At 30.2% G+C, this 23,711-nt stretch overlaps 1 protein-coding gene across 3 annotated transcripts in view; it reads left to right on the top strand.

Annotated features, from left to right (window-relative positions):
• Window positions 1-23,711, top strand: part of LOC132929656 (uncharacterized) — a 163,117-nt gene that overhangs the window by 113,630 nt on the left and 25,776 nt on the right. For all 3 annotated transcript variants that reach the window (XR_009662131.1, XM_060995162.1, XM_060995163.1), the window contains 9 exons: window positions 18,655-18,894; window positions 19,144-19,230; window positions 19,295-19,392; window positions 19,451-19,790; window positions 19,863-20,048; window positions 20,120-20,404; window positions 20,477-20,956; window positions 21,032-21,175; window positions 21,236-21,347. Coding sequence is in view for 2 of the 3 variants with exons in the window: in XM_060995162.1 (XP_060851145.1) it covers window positions 18,655-18,894; window positions 19,144-19,230; window positions 19,295-19,392; window positions 19,451-19,790; window positions 19,863-20,048; window positions 20,120-20,404; window positions 20,477-20,956; window positions 21,032-21,175; window positions 21,236-21,347 (1,972 nt within the window). In the remaining variant the exon portion in view is untranslated. The remainder of the gene's footprint in view (window positions 1-18,654; window positions 18,895-19,143; window positions 19,231-19,294; window positions 19,393-19,450; window positions 19,791-19,862; window positions 20,049-20,119; window positions 20,405-20,476; window positions 20,957-21,031; window positions 21,176-21,235; window positions 21,348-23,711) is intronic.

Here is a 23,711-nt window from a genome sequence, read left to right as displayed (position 1 = left end):
TTAGATGCCTAGCGGGGAGAAAGTATTGATATATCCAACGTATCTTTATCAAAATTTGTCTTTGTATAAAATAATATACAGTATTATTAATTTAATGCTTGAACTCGTCGGGGTATTGAAGTTTACTTTTCTCTTGATACACTGTGTGTATAAATACCACTGTGAAGTGGCTATATAGATAAAAAAAAATATGTATATAGTGAAACGCTGTGTGTGACTGTTGCAAAACGACTTGGCCTTAAAGGCAAAACACCTCCCCAACCAGTTTTCCTAAAATGTCTTCAAGGAATCGTTCTGCAGTTAAAAACGGCATTCTTCAGTTTCGTAATTTTGTGAAGTATTTTTCGTTCAAAACCAAAACCGGGTATAATAACACGTGAAAGCGGAACCGACAACAATGATTTTTTAATTATTATACATATTTTATCTGTTGTGCTTTATGGTGTTATATTGACATAAATAGATTAATATATTATATTGAATTTTATCAATATACACTAACATTTTTGATTTCTTCGTTTTAACTATTCTACAGTATATTATACGTATTTGGCCAATCATATATAGTTACCTACACAAAGCAAGGAAAAATTTTCAACCGGAATTTAATTAGACAAACACGTTAAAAATCAATAAAATGTTTTCTTTTCCTTCCAACGTTAAATTATATAAATATATAATATACATACTACTAACGATTTTGTTATAAAATAAAATCCTAAACTAGCATTTTATCGACACGAAGGTTGCATAAATTTTTATTATTTTTTTTTTTTTAAATCATAATTATTGTGTATATAATTTAATACTATATGTGTTTTATGTTCATGCGTAAATCTAGCATTCTTCACTATCGCACAATATCGCAAAATATTACTTATAGCTAGTATATTTTCCATTATCTGTGTTATTATTATTACGTAGGAGAAATATTTAATTTTATTTCAGATAATCGCGCACAAAGTCGGCACTCAAAATTAATGAATAATTTAAAATAATATATTGTGTATGCGTTTTGGACATTTGGCAAAATAAAATAATCAACAGCGCATGTCATTTTTATGACTCGGAATAATACACTTTTTCTATATCATTCGATATAATACTGAATATAATACAACATAATAGTATAATAAAAAATAATATACCGGATGCGATATCGGTGGACGGCGCGCGGCTGACCGTTAGTAATAATACCCATCGAGGTATAATATACGGAATCGAGATATAAATCTACGTGATATGGAGACGCCCAATACATCGAGGGAAACCACGCCGCAAAGGGGAGGTATTATAGGTATATAAGTACGTGTATACAAGTTAAATTGGTATTTAATAACCAGGTACGCGATAAAAGCTCTATAGGTAATGCTCCGTGCCCACGAAACAATACAATCGTATGTATAAACTATGTATTTCATATATATTTAGGTATGCATGTCCAATTGCAGAGAATGATTGGGAAAATTATAGCTAATAGTGCACTAGTGTTGTGGGGTGATACGTATATTCGTTGTCGTGTGTGTGAAGTTCCTTCCAATCTTATCCAATTTAAACGGAATTAATTGTAAGTTTACTAAAAAGTTTAATCACAATATAGGATACAAAGTTCCAATAATATATCACTTATACAATTTGCGGCTATAATATAAATAGAATTAATAATAAATTAGGGTTAACTTTTGGGTTAACATATAATATATTATATATGCTCAGATCTAAACTGCAGGTGGTGCCTGTGTATATTTTTTAGTCCTACTTTTTTCCCTCCTACTTCACACAGACAACTCTAATAAAGTAGTAGTTAAGTTGATATTTATATTCAGAATAATAAATGTTATATTGTTTACAACATCTTATTGCTTAATAATACATCATATATTGACATTTAAAAACATCGAGTTGTATAGACGTGTACGAGATCCAACATATCGTCGTAAATATTGTAAATCTTCTTTTAAGGGTTAATTTTTATTTATGACTTGTATTCACTATTCAATAACTAGTGTAGGCGTGTAGCCATAGCCTATTGGCTATTATGTTATAAATCTGATACCAGTGATACATAATATTATTAATATTAATATATATATATACACACACACAATACACATATAATAGTATGTAAGTACAATGTACATCAGCGATCTACTATTACGCACACTTGTGCGTTGGAGATTGATAATAAATAATAATTATAATACCTATATATACTATAGTTGGAAATCGGACAGTAAAATATACTTATATTCACATCTACATACATAAAATGCACTCACCCTGTCTTCAGTCGTAGACTCGTAGTGAACCCTCTCAAAGTCAATACATAAATTACGTATAATCCGGTGGCTGATAGACGGTGTCACGAATGCAATCATTGTCTGTACACTCACAAATAATATACAGAATAATTTTTTTTGACACGGAGCAAAACTCACGGTAGTCTCGTCGGTATAATTATGAAATTAAAAATGTATGTTATTATTCAAAATTGTAAACATTTATATAAATTATAACAATAAATATTTCTATTGTGTTGTAATGATACAAAATTACAAAATTTAATTTATTAAATTAAAAAAGTAAAAAAAATTTAAAAACAATAAGTGTAGACACTTAAAGGATCACCTTGTATACTGTGCACAGTTATGTGCCATCGACAACAGCAGTAGGTATATATGACAGGTCGAAATTTAATATCGTAGAGCAACAGAAACATTACAGTAAATTTATTTATCGTAATATCGTGGCTGATCGCAGTTTATTGCCACCTGATGTGACGTTTTTTACTTTTTTATCTGTCTGAAAACCGATTCCGCGATGATAATAATATATACTTTCGCGGTCAACTGCCGCAGTTGTATGTAACAGTATGCACGCGTGACAAATTGTTAAAACTTAGAACTACACTTATATAAATTGTATTATTGATGAATACTTTAAATTATGTATTAAAAGTAATTCACATAACTTACATATTTGCATCGATCGATTAAACCAAATTTGTTTTCGAAGTCGATTTTGATTCTTAATTATTTACACCTATAAATCCCATTTATGTTTGGACCATTAATATGTTTTTTTATATATTTATATATAATATAATATCGTATTTCAATCGTACAAGCGAATAGGCGTAGTAAAAAAAACACGAAAGTATAATTTAAACTTGTCGGATCTATAGATTGGAGTGCGATGGCCTTTATCACGATGATCGTCTTCCATTTTATTCGAAGTGGTTTCCTCGTCATCGTGTATATACGAGATCATTTGATGGATAAAATCGTATCGCCCGAGGTGCCATGTAAATGTTGTATACCTGAGGGTATACGCCGCGTTCGTATATATTCCGTTATGTTATAACTTATAGCCTATAGGCTATTTGCACGCGTGATTGGTGTCTTTCATCGTTATACACTATATTATAGGTATATACTGATGATGATTGTCGCCGCACTGCGATCTCATTGCTATATAAAAATGTACAAACGAAGACACTTCCTTTGTATAAAACGCACGCACGTTGACTAGACATATAATATTATTATGTAGTTGATTCCATCTATTCGTTGGACGGGCACGCACGTATATTATAGGTATATACGCGGGTTCGTCGCTATGCGAATATTCTTGCAACGGGATCACGAAGTATATAGTATACAGAAGGTATAAAGTGGATAACAATTCAGATTATACACGCTTGACGATTCTTTAGATCTACGTTCATAAGAGCATATTATGTGAAAAATAAAGTGGTCCTAAAATAACTTAATTATTAAGCAAATACGTGTCATGCTTCAGGGTCGGATTAACCATCATTAGAAATTAAAGGAACATGGTCGCCAATCTATACAACAAAAATAGTATGTTTAAACTGCGAATGAAAAATATACAGGAATTGAGTGTAAATTTTATTTTTTTCACTTTTAATTACTTACATTTTATATTTTTAACTAAGGATTTAAAAATTTGGGTCTCTAAGTGTCCTAGTTCTTATAGAGTCCTGAATGGTTTCATTCTACCCTGATTTCACGAGTGGCTTAGTTTCAATGCATCTATACCTACCTGAGAAGAAATTGTGTTGTTAATTTAAAAACTAGTGTTGCTCTTCAGGTATAGAAGATGTCTCGTAAAATAATGCAATATAGACATAAATGTGAAAGTCGTAAATGCACTTAATTGTATATAAGTTAATGTAAACATTATATTTTCAACGCTGTTTTTTACTCAGTAAAATTCGTCATCTCATAAAACTGTGACCGGCAGCGACTTGAAACGTGTGTTGTCGGTGAATATGCATAGTAATTTCATCGCAAGTAATCAAAGCGATAATTTTTTTGACGCGAAACGAATGCAGACGACTATGCCTTGATTATGTAGCAGAAGCGAAAAAACCACCGTAAACACATAATTTCATACTACAATGATGATGTCTTTCCCTTAGGTCTCTCTGTCGAAAATTATTGCACCATTATAAAAATCGGCCGCAATCTTTTCTACAGATTTTTGGTCAAAATTCACCATATTTTTTTTTATACTTGATTTTCGGTAACTGTATAATAATACCACATAAATAGAAATATTGCAATCTCATTTTTAATTATATAGTAATTACTAATTAGTAATTATACATATACACCTAGAGATGGAACTGTCCTTAAATAGAGATCGAAGACGAAGTCAGACAAATCAATTCACGATGTACACATCTGTATATATAGCTTAAAGCAAAAATATTTTCTATGCTCTAATTTAAATGAAAAAATAATATGTATAGTAAATACTATATACAATATACATACATTTATTTTTAATACATTACAAACAATGTTAAGTTATTGAATAACGTAAAAAAATATAAATCGATTTTAAACCTAGAATAATTACCAATATTTTTTTCATTTTAAAATAAGGTTTCGGTTTTGTTTTATAGTTGTTTTGTATTTTTATTTCTCATTAGTTTGGTTCTGCCGATTTAGCATTCTTTAAATAATAGGGATAATACATTACATATATTATTATTAGGGCTCGGAAATTGATTTTGCATTTTTTTTAGAACTTTTTAGACGATGCGCTTCTGGCCACAAACGTGTTTCATTAGTATATGTGAATCTGAACAAATAATATTTATTTTGCATTTTTTGTGTTTATTACTACTTTTTAAGTCATTTTTTGACATTTTCAGGCCATTTTCCCACATTTTTAGTTATTTTTACTGATTTCGCATTAGTTCACTTCTTATCATTTCTTGTCGATCATTATGCCGATAACTTACTTAAAACGTCTACTATATTTGTAATTTTTTTATTTAATTTTTAAGGACAATTTTTGTAATTTTCATGTCATATTTTGAATAATTGTAAGCTCTGATAAAGATATATATAATTGTATATTATAACAGTGAATATTATTTACTTGTATATGTGTATATTTTGTATCGTACCCGGTATAATTAATAATTATACCTAAGAACTGATAGATATTATCTATAAATATAATGTATATATTACTTACGTATATATACATCGATTGGTCAACGCTCGTCGTGGAGAGAGTGTAACGAATGGAATTCGACTCTGTGACGGCGGCGATTTATTTTTGCGCGCTGCCTCCGTTTGTAAGCTACCGCCGTCGTATGCAAGTATACTATTATTGTTATAAATATAATACAGTAAGCATGCGGTACCTATACTATACCTCTGTTCGTGAATGTAAATAATTCTCCGATGGACCATGTCCGGGTAAAAAAAATTGCATCAAATTTCGTGTACTTTGGCAGCGCTTGTTAATAAAGTGGTTGATGCGGTGGCATGCGTGATGGCGGTATCAGCGATCAGTATAATATTATCATATAAACCATATACGTATTTGCCATTTTGTATGTGAGAGAAACACTGTACTACTCGTATTAATACTGAACCGCATAATGTGTTTTCGGTTAGAATGTCTACCTATTACATTTCATTATATTATTAAATTAAATTTAAAGAAATTATATCATATTATCAAATACACATTTTCATCAGTTAAATTGTATAACATTAACATTTTTAATTATTTCAACTAAACTTATATAAAAAAAAACTGATTCAAAATATTTTATTGTATTTTTTATAATAATCCATATCTTAGTTATATATGATTTGATGATAGTCAATGGTCTTACTTATGAATTATGATATAATGAGGACATATAAACATATTTCGGGCTACAATATGAATTTATATAATTACTTATAAAAGAGAGTCTCCATAATAAAAATTACCCTATAGTTTCTCATATTATGATCCATGTAATTATTCTTCGATTGATTCAAGGTGCTACGTAACTGTAATGATACCCTGGAAATTGACTGGAATAGTATAGATATACTATTTATAGTATACATATTATATACATTTATGTGCATAAAACGTCATGTATATCAGGTATATATTATTTACCATAGACTATAAAGCATAGGTTATGTAACATGTAGATTTTAAATTGAATTATGTCTTATAATATGCTAATTAGTCTGTGGTAGTCATATAAACAAAATCTCAATTATATTTTTAAAAACTGATTTTTTGTTTAGTTATTTGCAGTACATTAACATAGTTCAGGTCATATCAATTAACACATGAATTTTGATAAAACATGTAAAATATGAAATAAAAAAGTCGGTATTACAGTTTTAATCAATTTTTTCGTAGTTTAAACATTTTTTTTAGTGATGTCTGTTTTATTTTGTATTTTAGAAAACAGACTCCTTTATTTTTACTAAAATTCGACATTGGGTAAATATTTATAACTCACAGCTACGCAGAGCAACGCATTTTTGGCAAATACATTTTCTTTTTTCACATTGTAAGACAATTGCATTATTAATATAAAAAGTTTCAACCTTTTTTAAATATCATCTTGATATCTTAATATCATATGTTTTTTAATAAGGTCTATTGAAAAACTAATAAAAAGGCTAACTGCAGAAATACATAATAATAATAATATGGTTTTAGTTAACCGTATAGACTGTATGACATCCAACCTTCTGATTAATATTTTAATTAAACTTATTTATTAGTAAACGTTAAAATATATTAAATTATGTGAAGCCGTCTGGAAGATTTCAAAACACCGTTATCTTGTGGCGCTTAAAAGTATAATTTATGTTGTATGCTATTTCGCGTACTCGCGCCTATATTATTATAATATGATGGTCGAATTTCTAGGATAATATATCAGTGGTTATTAGTTAACAAACATTATAATTTATAATATACTTCATGTACTATATTTTATAACTGGTACTTGTTAGGTTAAACGTAAGTCTCAACTAATGAGGTGCTGATTCTTTTTCTTAGAACATTTTTGTATGAAAATATTTAAATCCATTTTTAATTAATAATTTAAAAGATCATAATATAATATTATATATACTATATTAAATATTCAAGTTTTGAGATTTCATTCGTAAATAAATATCGTGTAGTTCTCTACAATAAATTGCATAAATATTAAGTATTATATAGATAGGTACTAGTTTAATATTAAACGCAAAAAACAATTTATTACAATCAAATATTGAGTATGAATATTCTGCAGCTAACAATAATATTGTTAATATTGAGGTTATTGGCCTCAATATCGTTAAGTATATAGCTGAAGACTTAGCCTTATGAACACACTCACACACACATTTATATACATTTTAAATCGTAACTGAGCGATTATATTGTGACGTATTTACGCCCTGAGCGAAATTATTGTGTTGTTCGTAGACCTGTAGATTATCGCTCAAATGTGTATATAGATCATATTTCGTTAGCTTAATATGGAAACTCGAAATGACTTGTTTTTGTTTATTATTTATCATTTCGATCCTGCACAGTAATTCAAAACATATTTCTACTCGATATTCTCAAGTTATACACTGCATATTAGAGTTTCAAGAAGTTATACAGCCGTGTCGAACATTTTAACAATGATCTGTACCTACATTTTTTAAATAGAATATAATGTATGAGGCAAGTATGTTGAGAGACAAAGTAGATGCTGCAATTTTTTCATAGTTTAGAATATAGTAACTATATATACATTTATATTGGAGTCATTGTCTATTATGTCGCTAGTCATAACCGCGACATTTACATAAAAAATAGAAATTTTCTGTTAAAATCATCATCATTGTAGTAATTATCGTAAAAAAAACTATTTAAGTTTTTATTTAAATCTTTAACAGTAGTCACATAAAATACGTAATTAAGTCATGTAGGTACCTACTTTGCTAGGTTATTGGTACTTACCGACTTACCGTCCGATGCTAATAGAAGTATTAATATAACTAAACTATACTTAAGAATCTATACAATATGGAGTATAAGTATATATAGTACTAAAATTCGAATTTAAAAAGTTCCAAACCATAAATACTATTAGTAATAATGAGATTGATAAATTATTCTTCGAAACAGTAATTTATTCTTTACAAAACATACGTATAGACTATAGTTAATATATTCATCATAACATAATTATACCTATATCAATTATTATCTGTTAAAAATTATTTAATTTACGTTACGCATGTATTCAAAATTATTATACATATATTGTACATATAATATATTTAATTGAAAAATTAATTGTTATTTTTAAAAACTTATTATTGAAGTTGTGAATTTAATCATCGTCAATTTATCCACTTATCGTTCAAAATAAATCATTACTTATCACTAAATCAGAGGATATTATAGATAATTATCTGCAATTTGTTCAATAACTCAAGTAATTCATAAGCTTCACTCTCAACACTTTTCAGTCTTTTAAAAAAATCACTCAAATCTAAACATAAATTATATAATCTTATGTTTAGGTGTGTATATTATTTTCTGTTATCATTTTAATTTAGGTCAAAGTTATAATGAAACCGTTCAGTAAACGGTGTATAATAATAGCTTTTAATGAAGTATTGCATTATATTATTTTGAAACTAGTTTACAGTAATTGACTACCGTTATCATATGTAAAGTTGTAATGTCAATATAGTACTAATACAAAATAGAAAAAAAAATCAATTTTTTAATTTTGTGATATTTTTGCGTATAAATGAGGGTATTATAAAAACTTTTTAATGTGTCTTTATTTTTATAGTGCTATTAATCCAGTAACGTAGATTGTAGACTAAATTCAGTCTTACATATATATTTATTATTTAAAATATAATAATGATTAATATGTTTAACAATAAACCTAAAATATATATTATATACATATCATATTTCTTTATAAATATAACAATTATTATTACCCTTAATACCTATATACAAACAGTAAATCGGTAAAATAACTCAAAAACTACGCTAGTTCAAATTTTGATTTCAATGTGCAAAAAGAAAAAAATATATATTCTTAACCCATTTGAATAGGTGTTTTTTTTTCAATTTTAAGATATATACATATACTCATCGTTACCTCTTCAATAAAGCTGAACATATTAACAAATTTAAAATTTAGTGCATAAGATTTAAGCAAACAAATGTGGATTAAAAATAACCTCGTATGGCCACAAGAAAATAAGTACTTCGACCGTGGTGACTGTAGTCTACAATTATTAGCGGTTACACAATGTTTCAGAACAATCAGAACCACGGTATAATAATAACGGAGGTATATTCGACATTTCGTATCGCAAGAACGATTTAATTCGCAGTTTTATTATTTTATAATAGCCCGCGCGTACGATCAGCGGCCGCGTGGGAGTTGAGGTCGTATTTCTACTGCGGGGTCTGAAAACTAAAATATTGTCCGCTCACCGCGTGTTATTATTATGTCACTCACGGCGGAGTATAAGTGACACAGAATATCACATAATAATAATAATAATAACTACAACTACATTAATAATACGCGCGTTCAGTATTGCGCACAGCTTCACTACGGCGGCTCTCCTATAGTTATGTTGTCGTCATCGTCATCTCGCGACGGTTTTTAATTTCGTTTGCTGAGCACGCCCGGCGACGATTTGGCAACGCGCGTCGCGGGAGTCACGTACGGAAATAGTACAGAATACAGATAAATAGTACATAGTAGTTCGAGACGTTGTGACGTAGTCAGATGCAGGATACGTCGCGTGTATTATTTTAATATATTAAAATATATCATATTAGTATTATTATTAGTTAGCCAATTGAAATCCATTCATAGTGGAGCCGGCACCGTTCACACCGAATCATAGAACTTTTTTTTGTAGCAGTTTTATACATCACTGTCATCACTAAACGCATAAGCGTACTTAGAAATGTATAATTGGTGGGATGAAATTCGACCATCAACCCCATATAACATATATTTTAATGCTAGAAATAATTTAAACATTGTGCTAATTGCTAGTGTCGTAAAACTAATACAGATAATTAATTAGAAATTTGGTGGATTTTGGTCTTTATATACCACTTCCTCACTCATAATTTACTGCAATATCTTACGTAGATATGACAATATCCTGTTTTCTTCGGGTGATTCGGAAATGTCCTTATGACTTACAATACAGGATAAGATGACAAACGATAGGTGAAAATCAGAGATGCTTAGTAATAACTAATAGTGTATTATATTATGGACTAGTTTATGTTTGCACATCTTGTATATTCCGAGTACTCAAGACTCCATCACTACCAATTGCATTAAAAAACTATCTTTGTATATCATTCGACCCTCCCTGTGTGGATTGTTTGGACTATAAATATATATATATATATATATATATTATAAATGCACGTGCAATATAATAATAACAATGATAGCGACGATAATAATAATAGTTTAGTATTGGTTCATTGTACTCGAGGTTTCGGGCACGTTTACAGTATGTGTGTGTATGTGTGTGTAAGACATAGAGAGAGATAGCATACAAAAAGGTTAAGTCATTGCAAACCGAACACGTTCTTCGCGCGATGGTCATAATTCGGCGATATCGTTTTTTGTTCTTCGCACGGTTCTTTATTATCGTTATAACATATACACGTAGATAATACCAAATAATAATATTATGTACTCTAAATCAAATTTATTGAACGCCGTAGCAACCATTTTTTTGTCCGATTTATTTTCTAATATATTTTTTTACGAGCTGTAGAAAATAATATAATTGACGTCTACGGTATATATAGTATATACGACGCGAGTTTCCGCTCGGCCGCTTGCGTGTGTATACTTACCATATGGTGCGCGTCCACAACGATGCACGTCCCACGCTCTTCGAACTACGAGCAATCGCGCGATGCAGTGGTACATATTCCATGTACATGATGATGTAAAATATGATTTTTAAAGTGCACACATCCTTGGACTTCTAAATAAGTATTCTTTTATTCAAATTCTGATTTTCGGAATTTTCTTCTATACTTAAAGATCAAAGACCATCGTCATAAATATAGATACATATTTAAAAATTGAAAAAAATGAATAAACTCGTCTAAAATAATACTGACAATACGGCTATAAATTAAATACTTTTAAAAATTGTAATTAAACATGATGCTCTGCTTATACATTAACAATATGAAAAATGTAAACATTCAAATATGCTCTAAAAATCTTTATGGTTAACATGCAGGTTGCCGGTGCTAAACCTATTATCCTTCTAAAATATTATTATTCCTATAAAGTATAAATTAAAACTTGAATATGAAATATTTAGAAAAAGTATGGAAATTGAGAAATATGATTAAAAAGTTACTTCGTGTATATATATTACAAGCACATTATTGTGTTTACAAATTGAATTTTTCTATTTATATATTATTTCAACATTTTTTTCGACTATAAACTTACAGCTCAATTGATGTTTATGCATCACTTGGGGCCGACGAAAAAAATATATTAAACGTTTTGTTTACACATACAACAACGAGACGGTTTACAGGAAACCTGGACGAGGGTTTCTGGCAGCAACCGTGTCAAGACCCCAATAAAAATATGTATACATAGTCATCCGTGGTAAGACCGTTTTTGAATTTGGAAACCGTGCGTGTAAATAATTTGTATAAAAAGCTTATCGAAAGCTGTTTTTGAGTATAAAAGTATAGATAAATTTTACATTTCTAAAAAAAAACTTTGCTGCATTATTCAGCATTATATTTTATTAATTATTATTATATCACTGCCTGCGTAATGCGTTTTATTTGTATTTATTTCCGTATGTGTATACAATATATATATATATATATATTTATAATAACATGTATATGTATATATATATATATATATATATAATGTAGGTATATTTTATTATTTACTAACATATTATATATGTCATTAAACTAACTGCTGCAGTACTTATATATATACATCGCGTGCATGTAATTTCTAGATACCTTATATATATATATATATATATTTATATGTATAGACCATAGAATAAGTGTAATACGTTTTATTTTCATATTCAGTGAGATCAAGACACTTATGGTTTCCCGTTGAAAATTTAGATCCGTTAACCTGTAGTTATTTTACATTTAAGAGTATAACATCCAGTTAAAATACCATAGCTGATGTGATAATAATATATATTACGAGCGATGATTTAAAATATTGCAGCACAATAGTATAAAATATTATGATTAACGAAAAATGTACATACATAATTGTCGTTGAATATTCTCTTCTCACTGCAAGGCATATACATTGATACTTGTAGAAGTTATTTAGCTCGTTAAACGAACTAATGACTTCGCATATATAGGTAATATAAGTAATAACTAATAACTAATAACTGATATTACGATATACCTGCAATTACTTGAAAAAATGTACTAACTAAATAAATAAACCAACGGATTAGAGAAAGAAAAAGAAAATAAATTAGAATTCTAGTCATAAAAACCCTATATTAAGATAAAATCAATATACTGATAGCACTCGGTCAGTGCTGTTACTGTACACGCATAATATATCCTATGCAATGTATGTATGTTAAATATTTTAACACATTTTTATTTTAATTTAAAAAAATTATGCTCATTCTATGTTGTATGTATATTATATACAATATACAAACTGTCTATAAAGTATGGAGTGAGAACGCTATTGGAATTTATCAGATTATGTATATAGGTCTTGGTAGCGATCGGGTAAATCTATAACCAAAACCTAAATAAGATTTTACTTCAATGAAATAACTCATTTTAATGTCGTATTATAAATTAATCATCTTAGAGTTTTAACCCCATAAGAGCGGTTACATGCGTACCTTTTTAACTTATATGTATAAACGTGTGTATAAGTACATGAAACAGTCTTTGTTCGTATATCATATTACACCTCAGGGCTTGTACTACTAACCAAACCTTATGCTTCCTTATATCTATCCTTATATCCACCTACCTGTATACGGGGCTCTGGACAAAATAATTTACAGTACAGTTTACATTTTCTTTACGCTTTCGTATTTATATTAATAATAATCAGCATTACAATATTATATTTATATATCTATTATATAACTGCGAGGTCGCTGTTGCCTGCACTCGATCTCTTCCTCTGTACGTCAGCGTTGTAAGTCCGTGGTTGTGTGTATCTCCATCTATTATACACGACAGAACGCCGATGAGTATAATTATATATATATATCATATTATGTACAGCAAATGGCAATGCTTAAATGATATTATCTTAGGGAATGAAATGAAGAGACATTATTAAATATATTGAAGAATGTTAAAAATAGGAAACGTCGGAATTGAAAATACGTAAATCAATGATACAGCAATGAATTCAATAAGCCGTAGATATATTACTTTTAAACATATTTTCTAAATAATTTATAGGTACCTGTCCTGTTTCAAATATAGTTCACGTGAAACTTTAGGGGGAAGGGCCCATTTAGCTTCGCCCTGCTATAAATACACGTTAAAAAGACCTGCCGCTGCGCTTACCATAATAATATATTATAGGCGTGTTTTATATGTATAACCTTTATAAATACCGCCTGCTGCGAACCACCTGCCCCAAATACTCAAATGGTCTACCACGTGAGTACTTTGCACATGTCACATATACATGTATAATAGTTATTTTAGGTGTATTACACGTATTCATGTAATGTAGGAGATGAACAGTTGAAAAATATAATTGGGGATTACTATCGCGCACTAAATTATAATCGTCTAATCTCTATAGTATGTGAATCTTCATGATGTCGTTCGACTGTTTACAAATGCACGATAATAATCGCTTGCATATATATGAAAATAATGGTTATGGATTTATTATAGCAGCTCTTATTACGCAACATGTTTGATTTTTTTCATATTTAATAAAAAATAATACATTTTTTTTAGTTTTTCCGAATTATCGATATATCACCGATAGTATTATATATGTCTAAAACTAACGTAAAGTAAGAATCTCATATTTATAGCCGGAAACTGATGTGATAGTTATAATACCATACATAATATATAATCTTATATTATCGATGTTGTTACGTGTAGGTGTAAAGCTGGGTTCATAGCTTCGTGCTCAATTTTTGGACAAGACATAATATAATATCACATTGGACGTAGCTGTGAACCTGATTTTACAATTCATTATATCTTTTGTATGAGCATTTCATATTTTATAAATACTACACTTAGACTCAGCAGAAATAGAAAAGTCGCATGTTAGTTTAATGGTATTATATTTTCTTTGAATTCCATGCTTTTTCCTTTGTATTTTTAATTTGTCTCGGCCATAATATTTTCATCGTGATGGAATGAATGACGTGGTTTACTGTAAAAGTCGCGTATTACTTCTGTTAAAAATAATAGTGCCATAATGATCGCGTGTCAAAACCATTTACATATGTTATGTTGTATAACATGTTTTAGTTTCCTATAGTGGCTGTGAATATATATTATTTCCAATAGAAATGTACAGTAATATAACTACGACGCGCGTATGTATATTATATAGTCGATTTCAAGAGCAAATGAAAAACCGATACAAATATGTCTACAAAAAACATTTTAAATATTACACGTGTATTGAGCATGGAGTTCACTACAGCTTTTTGAAGCTTTCGCTGAAATGTTATCACAGCAACCAAACTTCAGTAACCAACTAATACGTATATATTATAACGGAGTGATTCATTTAACTGATGACTACACTCATTTTCTACTGTATCTATAACCATTGGCACTTCAGTACAAAAAAAACTAGTTTTTAATTTTCAAATAAACCACTAATAAAAAAATAATAATAATATTTATCTGCTTAAAACACAAACATTCTGTTCACAATAATAAACAAAACACCCTATGTAGTATATAAGTCACAGACATTGTTAAGTCCCCGATATGACTACACGTGTTTTGGAAATTGATATCGATTAATGTGCAACGGTCCTATAGGACATGCAGCAGGAAATGACAACGGCGGGCGCGTTAATTGCGTACAATTGGAAAGGGGAGGGTAATATTACTATTTTTTCACCTCCTACACCCCTGAATTATAATATTTTACAACTTCCAAGCACGAAAGTGAATATTATTATGCGAAGATATAACTTTTTTTTAAATTGAACACGAAAATTATATGATCATTTCTACGCCTAATGCATAATATAATATTTATATTCTCTGGCTCGCGTGTTTATTTCGGCGTTTTCGACAGCAAAACAAAAAAAACTCGTTTAATGAACCACGTAATTATAGTTAGATCTAGAAAGAGGCATATACCTACGCTTTCTATTTCTTCCGCGAGTACGGAGGTACTATTTATACGTGTTACACATCCAAATACACCACTCGTAATATATAAAAAAATATTATTATACGTCCACCAGTCCAAATTATCATATTATATTATATAACTTATGTGGCTAAAACCTTTGATTGCATTTACATATCAATTAACATACGGTTCGATCATGATGAAAAACAAGACAACAAAATAAATTTTCACCTTAAAAGGACTAGGAATAAATCACCTGGTGGCGTATTCGACACTTATGTTCAAACGTGCCGGTTGGAATATTATCGTTTTAAATAGGTATAATAAGTACATGTGCTGACACCGTTGAAACGTATCAGCTTAAACGTTTTACTTTCGAACACACTTAGAGATAACACACACGTCGATTCATGTGAGTTTACTTATAGGCATACATTATTTACATAAATTGACCGTTAACGGGTATCAGACTATCAGATGTTTTATTGAGTCATTGAAATTTGCAAATACTAACAATGAGGAGAGACCTTAGACCGGAAGTATACTTATGGCGCGTAGTATAGATGATAATTTAATACAACACGAATTTACACTCGAGTTTTACACTGGTTCTGTTATAAATTATAATAATACAGTACATTTAAGTAAATTATAAATTTGATTTTAATTATTATATTGTTTTTTTTAATGTCTGTTACATAAATATTATTTCTTAAAATAATGAAAATGATTGCAAATTGTATAACATACTACTGTCCAAAACAGCCGAAGCCTAACTTAACAGTTAACAATATACCAAGAATAATCGTTTGAAAACCCCTCGGTAACTCAAATTGTCAAAAAAAATCGAACATCGCACCAAGAAACCAAAAATCATATAAAACAATAAAACATTTAAACGATCGCGTTAACGGGTGGCTACTGTGATACTGTGATTCTTTTTTTTACGACGTTAAATAACTTTGCGATCTCTTCAGGATTGTCGTACAATACAGCTGCATATTACGAGTACATTATTACATTAAATTACTATATGGTTACACTCCGACGGCATTAATAATATATATATTTAATAACAACACCGCTGCAACGGCGGTCGAAGAACTCGTCGTACGGACCATGACCACACCAGAAAATTGTCGGAGTTTATTTTTTGTTGTCATTTCCTTTCTGATGGCGTCCGTCGGACGTTTTGTCGAGTTTTGTGTTTTTAAAAAACATGCACGCACACACACACACATATAGTATATATATATATAAGTATACACCTAACACATTTATTGCGTTTAACAAAATATCCTTTCCCCGTAGTTGGGCCACGTGACGTGTCGTCGGCAGCGGCAATGATGCAGTGTCTCTACGTGCGGTGTGAAAGGCACACTGGATTTAAATATATCTGGGCCATCTCTTTTTGTATATAGTATATTCCGCCACGTTTTATATCATATATTTTATGACACGCTAGTTCAGTGGTGCTTAAAATTTTGGTCACGATTTAAAACTAAAATATAATTATGTAATGTTTATAATATTGTAACGTAATTCAAACAATAAGTTTATCATATCAACCCCAATGAAAATAATACAATCTACACTGTGTGTTATTTAAAAAAAAATAATATTTATTTTATGATTGAACGGATATCCCAAATCACATTTTTAATTTATTTAATAGCTAGTATGGGAGTTCCACAACACTCATCACTCATCAGTCATCACGATTTTTTTCACATCAGAATAATACTGTTTATTTAAATTAATTGAAATTGGTATATAACATGAATGTACAATATTGTTTTAATATATTCATAATACGTTCCTATAAAGTATAATATACTACATCATGATATAAATTTAAATCTAGACATATTTGATATATGATTAAAACTTATTTAATTTTGAGTGGGCCTTTAAAACAATGGACAATGCGGTGATCGAAATATATGTATAAATATAATAATATAAAGTTTATTGTGGAAAAATATTATTTAAATTAGTAAACCACGTTATGACATTGAATAATAAAACAAAAATTATAAGTATTATCTAATTCTAAGTACTTAACTGTGTAATATTCTTAAACATATTTATTTAACTTTTTCAATATCAAGTTACAAAGGTATATAAATGTTTCAAATAACAATTGCAATGAATTTCTTGTTCTGTTAAGAACATTTCTTGTTCTGACTATGTTAAGAATTTAGATTAGATTAATGTAGAGTAAGTATCTACAACTAACTAATATTAAAAACGATGGCATAGGTGGTAAAACAATAATAATTTATTGATTCTAATAAAATGTGTGGCATAATATGTAAACAAAAAATATTAAGATCATGTTAAAATATTATTTACATGCGTGGTATTTGATTATAAGAGGACGCTACACACGAATGTGTTGTCTCAGTCTTGCAAATGTAAAACAGCAAAAACTGTTTTGCGCAGTATATAAAACCACTCAGGTTGTAGTGATAGTTAAGACTCCAAACTGATATGAAATATAGTTGAAAACATTATCTGTGAAATGTCGTTTTATTTTTTTGATATCACATCATTTACGAAAAAAGTTCTTATTGTTTCAAAATCCGTTATTTTTGTGTTTTTCAAACTATAATAACTTTTTTTATAGTTCTGATATAGAAAAATACAAATGATATTTCCCAACCAAAGTTCTCCTTTTTATGTGGTGAAAATGTCGTTTCTTAGTTTTGACTGTAGCCGTTTTCGCGCAAAACAGTTTTTGTTATGTTGTACATAAGTCAACTCATACAGGTATAGCGTCCTCTCAAATTTAGTAACTTATATCCGTGTATTTTTCATTAAAAATATGTTATCTAATTTAAACGATGTATACTTATATATATTCAATCAATGTAATGTGTATAATGTATCAGTATTTATAAATTTGTCATCTGATTATAAAATTATTGTTTTTTTTTTTTTGTTTTTAGTGTATTCACGGTGACATTGAAACAAAGGGCAAATGCGTCCGATTGGTGTTAAAATACTGCAAGTGGCTAGCTGACGAACAACATCAACCAACGACCCCAGTACATCAAGAGTTGGTGCAAACGGTACCACTACTAACCAAAAAATCGAAGAATTTCGAACATCGGTGGCAGCTGTTGTATATAAGATCATTAGAGTGGATCTGCTTCATCGAAAGTCTAAACGTGAAAAAATGTCGAAAGGTATGTCAAATTAATTATCTAAAATGATCGTTTAAGTTTTATAGTAATCTGCCCAAACGGAGTTAATGTAACGTTAATACACCTACGGATGTATGTAATATAGGATTTACGTCGTTGCCTGTTACAATATATACCTATATTTGTATATATATATATATATATATATATATATATATATATATGTATATGTATATGTATATATAAGTATACTTATTTTTTTTAACGTACGTGTATTTTTATTAATTATAGGACAGCAATAGTTCTTCAGATTGCGACGAAGAACCGGTTCACAAATGTCCACGGTTAGTCGATCATAATTTGTCAAATTCTTCAGACGTAAGTTACTGCTGTAATTTTTTTTTTTTTGTGAAATACGTTTTTTAAGCATTTAAATATTTAGGATAAACAAGGTAATACTGAAATGGAAACTGAGACTTCACCATCACCAGTCCTTCAATCTGAACGAATGTCATTCGACGATACGGCCAATTTTCACAGGTAAATCGAATTATACAGAGTTGATTGCTTTGAGTTTCTAACATTTTATTGTATACAGGTCGGATAGAAAGGGCCCAAACACCGCAACTTTCTACTACAGACATTTAGATACAGATTCGGAACAAGAATCCCAAAAGAAATCTACTGTGGAAACTGAAGTCAAAACGTCCGAATCGTCGGAAGAAGAAGAATGGACGTACAGTTCTAATGCGACAAAAGAAGTTAAAAAATCAGAAGGGCCCATGTCTTTGACAGAACAAGCCAACATGGAACAAATTAAAGCTTTGGTTAAAAACGTCAAGTGGCCGACAACTAAGGACAAGCACTCTGAAAAACTTTGGATGTCTGGCAATGGCGTGAAAAGAATAATTTTCCAACACGAAACGGTTGATCCCGAAGTAATATACCAATATTTTTTTTACCTGTAAAATATATGTATTTAATGGTTTCATGTCAATGTATTTTTTTAGAACGAAGAGTTCATCGGTGATAGTTGTGATGCTAGTGGTGAATACACTACAGAAGACGACGATCAGCATTTCATCTTAGATAATCATTCTCATTCTTCGCGGTCATGTGATATAACCGTAGTGCAAACTCAGGAACTAGATTTTTCTTCAAACCCAGGAAATATAAACGAATTCAGTTCCCCAAAGGTAATCAGCCGCAATACCATACGTCATTGTATGATTACTATCATTGTTAATAAATCGGTTTCAATTTCCAGGTTGTGTTGAGATCAAAAACAAATACTGGAAATACATTGAGACCAGTCAGCATGTCTGGTCTACCTCAAAGTAGTCCTAAGGCTAGACTTCTGACCGAGTCCTGTCAATTATCCGTTTCCGAGTCGGCCCTCAATCATATTTCTCATGAACAAGTGTCTGTAAACGGCAGAGACTCGTCTACCATCGAGGAATCTACTGCAACTCAAACTCAAGACTGTTGTGGATCTTATAACACCAATTCACTGAGGCGACGTAAACTTAAACACAGAAGAAAGAGTACCATGGTGAGAAATAGCTGATAAATTTATCAAAATTCAAGATATATTGTATTAATAAATTTAATTGTGTAAACTCAGGAAAGAAAAAGTAAAAGTGGATCAGCTGACAGTCTGTCGTCTGTAGTCAATGCTATTGCCTGTAATGAAATGATCAATTCTGGTTCCTTTCCTGACTCTTTGTGTGGCATTACTCAAATTGATTCACAACGAGTGGATTCGGAAACCGAAGAAGAGATTACCAAAGAGTCGAAACGTCCAGCCGTGCGTAAGCGTCCGATGAAAATGCCGGTGTTCCGTCTTGGCGAATTCGGTGCCGTCACTCCTAGAGAAAAACGTTTTCCATTGACCGCTCAACTGCCGTCAGGTACGACCACAGATTTCAGTTCGTTTTCTGAACAGGCTTGGGACAGCTATCAGGAAAAGTATTTGAGTGAACCGTATAGCGAGGATCCGCCAGACCCAGAATCGGTCAGACGGCTATTGGACTTTGGTGACGATTACAGAAAATGCTTTGATAGTCAATCTGACTGTGCATCTAGTATTGGTAGACCAAGTTTTGTGAGTATTATTAATTATTATGAATATATTTATATGTATTTTATTGAGATTTTAATTTTTGTTATGTAATTCTAGCTTGACGATGAAACTTTTGAACAGGATTCGTCAGATTCTGTTCGTAAACTCATCCTTCGAAGTCGATTGCAATTGAATTACTTGGATCAGGTACTTTCTAAACTCGTCGCGTATCCGAATTCAAACATTACGATCACAGAAATTGTAAGTGAACAACTGCTATAAACTTACATTATTATATTTATAATTTTTATTTATTCACAGGGTCAGTTAAAACAACGGTGCAGAGAAAATGAATATTGTCTCCGTTTTTGTTTAGAGGGAATCAAAGATAGCCAAACGTTTGTTTCAGTCAGTGACATAGCAGAAATCGAAAGTAAGTAGTTGGTATTATTATATTATTATAAAAAATAGTTTTTTTTGAGATAACGTAATTAAAAATATTTATTAGATTTATTTTGAACTTTAAACTTTAAACCACAGATCTACACATACAAATCTATTTAATTAAAACATACTGCTATCAATCCACTCCATTAAAAAAATATTATAATTATTATTTATTCCTAAACTTGAGTATTAATTATGTGGTATTTTATATTGTAATATTAAACAATTTGACACGTTTTTATTATAACAATTTTAAAAAATGTGGCCTTGATTAATGTCTTAAAAGTTAAAATCTATTTTTATATTTTTATTTTAGCCTTAAAGTAACGAACGTAAATATTTTAATGGCCTTGAATTGTAAATTCGTGTATTATCAGTTGTTCACTCGATAAATAAGTACTTAATAGTTAAAAACAATTTTAAAATAACAGTAATAATAATAATAGTTATAAAAGTATATTATATCGTTATAATAGTATACTATTACTACATTAACACAAAAAAAAGTGAAATGTTTAAATACCGCCCCGCGGCATATTATTCGAAAGAAACTCAGTTCTGACGGGTTTAAATGGACTAAATTGAAGACCAAGCCTACATACGACGGGGACTTTATGATTGAGATTTACGGTGCCACTTGCCCAAAGGGTACTTTAGTCTGTTACACTTTATCAAGTTATACTTAAAGGTAATGAAATATTGTATTGTATCGCAAGTCGCCACCTCATATCGACGAATGCGTTTAATCATTTATTAATTTATCAACCTAATTTTAATTGATACGCCAGATTTTTATAACTATATTGTACGTTAAAAATAACGAGGTTAAAAATTATGTATAGGTACGCCGTGAATCCAAATGATAATACAATGATTTTATAGTGGCTGATTTTCATTAGTTTTCCCAAATCATATTATATACTATAAGTTATAACAAAATCTAATAAGTAGTTTTTGTAGACGATGAACTCCTGTGAAAAGCCTACGAACAGAACGAGCCATGTCTCCATGGTGACCCCTGTAAACATAATATCTCGTTTTTTCCCCTTACAACCGAATGCGGAAATCGATCAGATCACATCTAGTTTTCGTCGCAGTTACATTATACCTAAATGAATACTCATATTTTTATATATTTACATTGTTTCATGACTATATGCATTGCAAACTTTTTTATTTTTAGATCCTATAGGTGGTAAATTGTTAAACGGACAATTGAAAATGTCAATGTACTAAAATCGAAATTTGAATAAATAATTGCTGAGTTTTTCTACTATTTACCGACGATAATATTTAAATTTAAACACATTTAAAGACATTTAATAGTCGTTGATCATTAGTTTTAGTCAAAATTATATTTTTATTAAATTATACTTTATGGACCTATTTATTACATTATGTATTATTAAAACATTGACTCGACTGCAGTTTTCCTCGGTTTATATATCTAATACACGTATACACGTATTACACAAATATTATAATAGCAAGAAAAGCTACTCTTTTGTATATATGTCGAAACTTAAACATTTTTCGCTGAGAAAAGGGAAATTCTCTATTGAAACGAGGTCAGTATGTACTAATTCCAAAAATCATAACTCGGCCAATGCATTATTTATACATATAAAAATGGCGTGGCGGGTGGGCGTGCTTGAAAAGTCACTGTCTGTAGTTACGCTGTACAGGTACTAGTGTACTATATATATAATAGGTATATAATATCATATTATCGCGACGTTGATGTGTATATAATATGTATATATATATATTGACAATATTACTCACCCAAGTGCCAGCCGCTAGTAATATATAGGAATATAATATATACACTACATAATAGTATTCGTCGGGTCGCGGGCGAGTGACGGCTGCGCCCCACCTGCTCTGTGGCGTTGCGGCTGCCTGTATTATGATTTATACTCCCGTGTGTGTTCACAAGAGAACCTCTCGTGGCGCACGCGTTTTGCGCGGTCTGTGTAGTATCGCAATCACCTGTTCGGTGATCGCGCGTTCGCCGCTTACACGATAATATTATTATAACCGTATACAGTGTTATGATTCGCAATAGCTCTCAATAATAATATTATATAGCCTGTATTAGTAATAATTGTAGATGTACGTCGGTGTACACCTACATAATATATCTATCGCTTTTTGTAAATACTTTTACGTCCGTTCTCCATTCGTTGTTGCCTGGCTCATTGTTGTCGCTACCGTTTCGCGCTGATAAATATAATAATATATGCCATCATGAACCAGTTCATCCAAAGCGCTAGCGCAGTGTGGCACGTCAGACGAACGTTGCTGTATGCCCGTGTATTGTTTTCGCCCGCGATTTGTGCAAAACTTT

Source organism: Rhopalosiphum padi, chromosome 4, assembly GCF_020882245.1.
Source record: "Rhopalosiphum padi isolate XX-2018 chromosome 4, ASM2088224v1, whole genome shotgun sequence".
NCBI lineage: Eukaryota > Metazoa > Arthropoda > Insecta > Hemiptera > Aphididae > Rhopalosiphum > Rhopalosiphum padi.
The sequence above is the reverse complement of the archived record's forward strand: the minus strand, read 5'-3'. Positions and strand labels throughout refer to the sequence as shown.